The sequence below is a fragment of the Lygodium microphyllum genome, chromosome 27, assembly GCF_053477565.2.
Source record: "Lygodium microphyllum isolate KBCC chromosome 27, Lygodium_microphyllum_v1.1.10, whole genome shotgun sequence".
NCBI lineage: Eukaryota > Viridiplantae > Streptophyta > Polypodiopsida > Schizaeales > Lygodiaceae > Lygodium > Lygodium microphyllum.
The window spans coordinates 48,592,461-48,601,800 of NC_141161.1; the positions used below are offsets into that span (position 1 = coordinate 48,592,461).

Consider the following 9,340-nt stretch of genomic DNA (forward strand, 5'->3'; position numbering starts at 1 on the left):
AGAGTGAACTCGGCAAACATGGAGAAGAGAGGAGAAGAGAGAAGAAACTATGATGAATGGAATGATGAAGTTTTGAATCATGGAGTGAATGTGATACAAGGGAACAAGGGTGCCGTAGCACAAGGAAGATGATGACGACAACCACAAACCACAATGTCCTCCTGAAGGGGTGTGAGGGTAGTGGAGAGGTTGGAGAGAAGGGGTGACGGACTAAATGAATCAGCCATAAAGAATGAGTGAGAGAGTGGCCTATAAATAGGCACAGCCAGTCTAGGGTGGTGCCCCTTTTTAGGTCTACAAACCCTAAACGCAAACCCCACAACGCAAAACATAGAAACACAAAAAACGCAAACTGCGGATGAAGGGTGAACACTTTCTCAACACACCCTCTCAGGCCCAAAAAGGAGAACAAGAGAAGAGTGAGGTCGAGATGGAATGCTACATGCTGAAAAATGCTCATGCAGCAGGTGCCACTTGGAGAGTGTCCCTCGTGGGGAAATTGTTCACTTGCCCAAGCGCCCAAGTACAAAGATGATGAAAACATGCAACGCAGAGGAGGAATGTCAGACTTTGTGTGGTGCGGAGAACCATAAGGATATGCCCGTAATCGATCTCGAGGGTTGGCTCCATGTTGATCAAGTGACCAAGGCAAGAAGAAGAGGAGGAAGATGTAGAGGATCCCTAAGATCCACAATTTCCACCTAAAAGGTAACCTATAGTAAAGAACAGTAGACAGAGTGAACTGGAGAACGTGAAACTCAATCTCGGGAGAAAAGTCACTAGCTCCGTGCATCCATGCAAGAAGGAATATGAAGGCCTCATCACCAAGTTGCGGCTGAACCTCCAAGACCCCGATCTAGGTAGATCCTGGGTATCAATAGGTGAGATGACCGCTGGAAGGAAGCCACCCTATCCAAGGGTAGAAGAAGAAAGTAAAAGGCCTCTGCCAGGGTGTGAGAAGGATTGAGCGGGAGGTGGGGACCCCCTTTGAAACTAGAGGAATAGGAGTCCTCTTTGAAGTTGCAGTAGATGTAAATGCCCCCTCAAAAGGCAAAGAAAGATCATCCCCCTTTGAATCCCCCTCTGAGGTAGATAGGGAATCCAAAAACTCATGGATCATGGACTCCGAAGTGTTTGAAGATGAAGGAAGTGCCGCCGGTTGTGCCGGAGAAGGTATCTGGGGTGGTGAAGAACTCCCAGAGGTGGCCTCTCGAACCTGAGTAGGTAAGGGTGAAGGGTGGGGCTAAGACTGAGCAATGATCGCTACTTCTCAATGGAGCGGACTGAGAAGCCGAAGAAGAGGAAGGAGTCAAGCAACCATTGTCTCTCGAAGGAACGGACTGACAAGGAGACGGTATCAAACAATCACCATCTCTTGATGGAGCGGATTGCAAAACCACGGGCCATGGTTTCACTGTATCCGAAAATAGGTGGGAGAAGACTGCCGCTGGCATTGTGACAATCTCCAGGAGGTCGTAGTGCCAATCGATCCTCCATGTGCTCGAAAGAACTTAGTACGTATTAGATTCATCTTATTGCCTTGAGCATAGTACTTTGATAGCTGATGCAAAATGATCTTTTTGGCCCAGAAAGGAGAGGTGGCACAAGGAGTGCTTGGTGGAAGACACATATACTCCGGGAGGGTGGGGAGCAAAGGTCAAAGTCAGCAAGCATCGGTGGTGTGTTCGGTGATGCCATAGTAAGAGCACCTAGTAGTCTAGTCATCTGTTGGTAAAGAAGCCATGGGTACCAGTATGCCTTGCTGAGAAGGAAGAGGTCAGCCACGAAACATGAACTGCAATGTCCGCCTCAAGGGCTAGGAGGGCAATGGAAAGGTTGGAAGTGAGCTTCCAATGAAAGGAGGATACTACTAGCAATAAGAGGTTGCAACCGGTAGAAAAACGCACGTGAGGGAGAGAAAGACTAAAAACATAGGTGAGGAGAGAGAAAGACTAAAAACGCAAGAACAACCAGCAGCAACAGTCAGTATGCTGAAATCAGCTCCAAATAGTGTGTGGTAGGCTGGAAATAAGCACCAAACTGTTATAGATAGCAATGGCCAGCTTGGCCTGCAATGTCCTCCGCGTCCAGGGTGTGGGTAGCAAGTTGAAATACTTGAAATCTGCAAAAACGAGATTATTTTTTGAATGGAGAGTGATCAACAAGTGCCGCTTTGTTATAAATAGCTGCAAACTGCGGGTGGAAGGCTGGAAACAGGTGCTAGACTATAGATGACAGCAAGGGACAATTGAGACTGCGATGTCCTCCGCGAAAGGGGTGTGGGCAGCAATTTGAAAACACTTGAAACCTACAAAAACGAGATTTTGATGCAGTGGAAGAAGAAGAAAAGCGGATGCCGAACCCGTCACCGGTCTTTGCCGTCACTGGAGTGGAGGATCTTTGCTGTTGTTTGAGCAGATCCAGCTCTAATACCATGTCAAAAGATTACATACCAGCGAGATAATAGGGTTTGCGGGGAGAAACACGGAGTGAACTCGGCAAATATGGTGAAGAGAAGAGAAGAGAAAAGAAACTTTGATGAATGGAATGATGAGGTTTTGAATCATGGAGTGAATGTGATACAAGGGAACAAGGGTGCCGTAGCACAAGGAAGATGATTAAGACAGCCACGAACCACGAACCACAATGTCCTCCTGAAGGGGTGTGAGGGTAGTGGAGAGGCTGGAGAGAAGAGGTGACGGACTGAATGAATCAGCCATAAAGAATGAGTGAGAGAGTGACCTATAAATAGGCACAGTTAGTCTAGGGTGGCGCCCCCTTTTTGGGGCTGCAAATCCTAAACGCAAAATGCAGAAACGCAAAAACGCAAACTGCGGGTGAAGGGTTTCTCAACATCCTCCACCTGGTAACTCCATACAGCCTCCAAGCTGTACGTCTACATCAGGTCATTTTCAGATTACGGCATTCTGCATCAGATTTTCAGTCACATTCTACCCCAATTGGACCTTGGCTGTTGTGTTTTATCACCCTCAGCTCCAGTTGGTTGCATCTTCATTAGATTTGGTGGTGTTGCTGTGCTCGGATCCATACGCAGAGGACGGCACTCTTTGGCACTCTCCCTCAGCCAGCTCACACAAGAGTCAGTGGTTGTTGGGCATCTCTGCTCCTTGGGCATCATACTATTCATTGTTCATCAGATTCCACTGCTTCTCCTATTTTTGCATTTTGCATTTTATCCTGGTTTATTGTTTTTCCATCATGTCCATACATTTTGTGTTTTCCCAGTGCTAACACTAGCATATCTTCACAGACCAGTTTGCAAGGCACCAAAAGCACTCCAATCAGCCCCACCTTCAAAATGACTTCTAGCTGAACAATGTTTTCTGCAAGATATGCAGTGAACCATAACATGCTAGTGGCTGCTAACTTTTTACATGCTTGTTCTAGCCACTACTTTGCCTGATCACTAGTGTGATCCAACAAGTAATTCACTCCCAACTGTGTAGTCCATTCCTCCCAATCATGGTCAGTCAAACCAAAAGAATGCTTAACCATCTGGTGGATCTCAAATATGTCTGCCATGTTTCCTCTTCCTCACAGTATGCATGCTGATCTTCAAATGGAAGGGAAACCTTTGGCAGCCAAGAAAGTGTAAATAGATCCAGGATCCTACTCTCTAAAAATCATGGCGAGGAGCATCCTTAAGCGAAGCTGGTCTTCTTTTTGATGTGTTGACATTGTTCCACTATCTGGCTGATCTGTCTGTGAGTTCTTCTGACCCTCAACACATGCTAACTATGTCAATCCTACTTTAGAACTTCTCTAGATCACACAGCAAGTTTGATGGAGGGCAACTTCTCCCCTACAAGGGTTCCACTCCCTTTGCTGGCTGCACGTGTCTGACAAGGTAACTAAAGTTGAGTCTTAAATGCCTCAAAGAAAAGTTTGTAGTAGTTATTTTATCCAATGATTTTATGACCGCTGAATATGCTTGTTAACAAGCCCAGGTACTTTATAGACAAGGATTCATTCACTTTGCACATGTTTGATGCAGGACATCGTCTACCAGGAAAATGCCTCATTGCCAAAAAAGTTGGATCGACAATTGACTTTACATTCCTTGAAGTACCTTGCAAAGTACTTCGTCAACGAGTCAGGTGTTTGGGGCCTCATGTCACCACGAACATGGAATGGTTTTGTAGAATGGTTAAGTGAAGAAGAACTACTGACAGTTTTGATCCAGTCAAGAAACCCGGTGCCTGGGATTAGTGCTTCTCTTGATGATCTACGATCAGGCAATGCTGGGGATATTGTATCACTCTCAGACTGTAATATTGAGGATTTGTTTACAAATGCATATCTAGCATAAAACTTCCCATGCACTGTTGCTGCACCTAAATGGAGACAAAAAATCAAAGAAATCACATGTTATATTTTTTGTACCTCTCGATATTCAATTTTGTGTAATGCTGAAAGCCTGAATCTATTTTCTTTCATGCTAAGTACAGGTATTGTAACAATGCCGATAAACTGTTCCCCAGATAAAAGTTCATATTCCATTAGTTGAAAGTGAAGAGTCCAATAAACAGACAAAGTAAATCACAGGACACCCTTGGGTGGTCGTTGCATGAGTTGATGAGAATACATACACCAGTGACAATTCTGCAGCATATGATGATGTTGTATCTGATCAAATTACCCTAGGCTTTGTGAATAGGATCCTACCAAATCCATTGAATATGGGTCGTCCAAATATGTCAAGCAGTAACACTGACCAGAATGTCCCCCACTTGGAGATGGAGTAAATGCAAAGTGTGCAGCAGTAGCAGCTCATGGGATGGCAACCCAATGGATACTATAATGTGGTCAATAGCCAGTGCTCACTGAAAGTGTTTCTTCCAACTGATGGAAAGATGGAGGAGCCAGGCTCTTTTGTTTTTCTACTGGTTTATAACAAAAACAGGAAAATTTTAGTAATCGGGACAAGTGAACCAGGAATCTTGCAATTGTAACCCTGAAAAATACACTGAAGGACAGTTTTTTGTTAACACTGGTCAGTGATGAGTCTGCATAACAATTTGCAGGGCCAGTATATATAAGCTAGGATACTGCCCTGAGTAAGGTCGCGAATGTGGCTGGTGCTGAGGAATATGTCTGAAGATGCATAGCCAAACCTACTAGTAGTAGGGACATGCTATAAACAATGTTATGGTGTCTAAAGGATCATGACCAAGCTGGTATGCAGGTAAAGTTGCCTGTCCACATCAGCCAAGTATCAAAGCAAAAGAAGAAAGTGACTTTGCACATATTTATCTTTTTTTTTTTTTGCAAGTAAAAAGTGGCTGATTATATTACTGAGAAAAACTGATTACAACGGAGTACTCATGCTCAACAGACTAGCTGGAGCTGATGTAAGTCACAAGTACATCATGTATACAAGCCTTTCAAGGTGGTTTGGGGGCGATGGGGGCAAGAAGCCATGGAGGGGGGGTGTATTGCCATCTGGGGCTGCCTGCTTGCATCACGAAAAATAGGTCCTGGCCACCCCAAGTGCGCATGAAATGACATCTGAGCTCTTGACAAGCCCTGGATTCGCCCTGCACCTAATCCCATCGGCCGCGGAGAGAGTGGATGATGGAGGTCCAGAGCTCTGCTAAGGTCGCTTGTGCTGAGAGTCTCTCTCCACCGAAAGCCTCTTGACACTGTCTTCCAGATATTCCAGCTAGTAAGACTCCTATGATCTCCCATACCTCAGAGCGGTCTACTCTGGGCTCCAATACCTGGCGGATGGGTAGAGCCTCCAAACCGACCAGTGCACATGACCTTGCCTCGATAATGAATATCGTGTCCTACATCCCGGCCTCATACAGAAGGTGGCGGCCGTGGCTGACTACCTGCCAGTAGAAAGCACCCCATGAGATACATTCAAGGCTGGGTGCTATACGGTGAAGGATGAGTTATGCACCTCTCCACACAAGCTACGCTGCCTCACACGACCAAAGGCAGTGCTTTGGTGTTTCTAGAGGCTGCTGTGTACAGCGCATACAACCTCTCTCCTGCATCTAGACAAGCCGACTTCCCACCGTCAAGCCTCCATGTGCCATGAGCCACAAGAAATACAATACCCTCCTCGGCCTCCAACTATCCCATAGGCGGTGCTAGAAGGTCCTCGGAAAGGTTCCGTGATGCCGTGCTCCACCCAGTGCTTGTTACATGATGGGACCCAATCCATATCCTCTTGCATCAGTACGCGTTTGCCAATCCTGGCCATGTATTCCAGAAACCTCGGTGGCTTCTTGGCGACCACTGTGGCTGGCCATAGCCACTCTCCCGGGTTCCACTCCTGCGCATCAAGTGGTGTGCCCTCCCAGATCCAGAGGTGCCACTTCCTGAGCTCGTACGAGAAGACAAAAGAGTCCAGTCGCCATGTCTTCCCTTGCAAGCCAATCACCCAGATCCTCCACCACGAAAGGGCAGTTATCCCCTCATCTTGCTACCCTTTGTCAAGGGCCAGACACCCCCCCCCTCCTATACGGTGAAGAGGGTCCCACGTGGAGCGCCACTCACTCTACCTGTCACCTGTAGGGGGGTGTCTGCTGGTGAAAACCTAGCAGCCCATATCTCCGCGGGCTCTATCGGCTCTCGTCTTGGGGAGCAAGCCACTCCTGAGGTATTGCTACATCTATCTCCCTTCTCCTCAACTCCACTCCCCTCTGGCAGTGTGATACTCGCTGCAGCACCTCCTCGTCCACCATTCTGTACACCTCCCGCTATGTCCTGATGCTACGTGCCGGGCCGGTCTCCCAACCAGCCCACTGGATATGGGGGCGCTCGCCAATCTGTGTCCCTTCCTAACCTTTGACTTGGGGTTTTGTCACAAGACTGTGACAACTATTACCTTTTTGTTGATTTCTTTATTATATATTTTATTTGGTTTTTCTTTTTGGAAGGATCCCTCTTGAAATCTAAACACCTGAGTTGCATGGCCAGTATGTGAAACGGACAGGAATGTCTAGTGAGTCAAGACTGGATAGTTAAGGTCCATTATAAGTCTGGAAGAGACTGTTGGCACTGTAGATTGACAAGTCTGGAAGAGACTTGTGAAAGTGTATATGGACAAGTGTGTTGAAGAACTAGGCTGGAAGAGACTAGTTCAAAGGGAAGATGGACAAATTTGCAAGAGATTAGCCCATGTGGAGTCATCAGTGGAAATTCACTTTCAGTTGAGCTACATTACAGATTTGGATGTAGCCATAGTCTGCAAAGATGGTCAGTGGGGATGCAATGGAAGGAACTCCTAAAATTTAGGGAGTTACTATTTTTGGACCCTAGAATCTGTTCGCGTCATTATCTTCGTTTTTGTACGAGGATCAATCCTCTGGTCTGTGCCGAGATCAAATTTTGAACCGAGGATGGAGAATTTTAGACCGAAAGGTTTAAACAAGAAAATTGTTACATGTATGCCATGTGTCACAATTTGGGCATAAATTCCCAAAAGAGAGAGAGAGGGCAGTACAAAAACGAGTTTCAATGCATGGGGGGCTCATTTTTGTGAAAGGGAGATGGATTGCTGCAGATGGAGAGCTCTTGAGAGCTGGTCTAGCTTGTCTATGGTGCACAGAGGACTGAGCTTGCTTCCTACTCTCTCTCTCTCTCCCTGACAGTACGATCATGCCGCAGAATCAAGGGCTTTTCTTCTGATTCAGGTACAGCTGTGTGGAATATGCTGTTTTTGCATGAGGCAAGAGCCTCCTTTCTCCAGGAACAGGAGCAGTTGTTTGCAGTTCCTAGCAAGGATAGGTGAGGGTGGTAACCTCACCAAGCAAGTGCCTGAAACAGCACTAAACCAGAACTGATTCTGGACTGTTCAGAGGGTATTTCAGAGCCCAATTGATGTCAGAATCAAGGGGCAATTGGCACAGATGATGCAGGACAGTGCAGGGAACAATATGAGCTGAAAACAGGTGTTAGAACAGGTCTGAACCAGTAATTACAGTGGGCTGAATAGTACAGGGAACAGTAAGAGTTGTAAACAGGTTTCAGAACAGGTCTGAACCAGTAAATACAGCAGGCTGAAATGGTCAATTCTGCACTCCAACCAGAAGATTCGGACTTGGGTAGAGTTTCCCATCCTGGTCAACTTGATTTGGGTCAGTAATTGTACTGTTATGTTGTCAAATTTCACCCAGAATAGGTGAAAGACAGCCCATTGTACTTTCTCTCTTTTAAAAAATAAAGAAATACCGCAAGGGGCGCCTAACTTAGGGGCCAACAGGGTGTCTATGTCATAACAGGAGCATTCTAGCTTCCTGTATTTCTTCTTGACTCTGTGTCTTTAAGTTCAGGTAAAGTGGACGACTGTAAATTGGGTGAAAGCATTTAAATATTTTGGGTTGTACACTACCGCCCTTCCCAGTGAACAGGCCGGTTACATGGTTCCATTGCCGGGATCGAATCACTTTTTCCCTAAAGAGTGAGCGAGGGTTTGTTTGGGTGTAAGACACAGAATTGTGCATTATGGCTGATAGAAAGGAAGACACCAGAGAGGAAGCGTCTGCATCACAGGAGGTCCTTGTTGTTCATGAGGTGGAAGAGTCTTGTAGACCTCCACAGTTTGTTACTCCTCCTATTATGATTGAGCCACAAGTTCTTGCGGCTTCTTCTATGGATGAAGAGAGTTTCAAGACTCAGTCAGTTGCTGCCGTGAGTATGTTTACTCAAGTGATGCAGAATCCAAGGTTTTTGGAAATTTTTGCAGCCTTCCCTTCCTTTACAACAAGTTGGGCAATCTGCAAAGATTTCGGATTCAGTAGAGGTTCAGGATAAGGGTAAGCATGCTGCAGATTCAGTGGAAACACCAAGGCAGCTTGCAGAGTCAATGGAGACTCCAAGTTTGGTTTCGACTGTCCAGGAACAGGTGGCGGAAACGCTAGTTACACAGGCATTGCCAGTTCAGCTCGCCACTTCCCAACAGCCAAATGTTGGTTTAAACGGACAGGGAAACAATTTTTAGGCTTTACCACAGGTTTTCCCACCGACCTCTGTACATCCTGGGTATTTTGGAGGTGGATCTGTATTTCAAAGTATGGCTGGTTATACGCCTGGAAACCAGATTTATGTACCAGGAACAGTGTTTGGGGGTACATAGGGTTTTATGCCAAACCCCATGTATGGCAATATAGGCATGCAGCCTGGATTTCAGGGAGTTCAGGGCAGTTTTGGCATGCCACAGGGCACTTTTGGTATGGCTGGTTATCAAAATCAGCAAGCAAGTATTGTGTTTACAAGCCCTGTAGTCAGTGGTCCGGCAACTCCTATGCCACCTATTAGTGTTCCTATGTTACAGGTATATCCTACGGATCCCTCGATGGCTCATGAG

At 46.2% G+C, this 9,340-nt stretch overlaps 1 protein-coding gene across 2 annotated transcripts in view; it reads left to right on the forward strand.

The window, feature by feature from the left end:
• LOC148012292 (uncharacterized) overlaps window positions 1-4,457 on the forward strand; it is a 106,697-nt gene extending 102,240 nt beyond the window's left edge. The window contains exons 6-7 of one of the 2 annotated variants that reach the window (XM_087669265.1): window positions 3,777-3,868; window positions 4,016-4,220. In XM_087669265.1, the coding sequence (XP_087525391.1) occupies window positions 3,777-3,868; window positions 4,016-4,070 (147 nt within the window). In that variant the 3' untranslated portion in view covers window positions 4,071-4,220. Of the gene's footprint in view, window positions 1-3,776; window positions 3,869-4,015 lie in introns of both variants that reach the window. The other variant, XM_087669264.1, reaches the window with a different exon arrangement.
• Window positions 4,458-9,340: the final 4,883 nt, after the last annotated feature.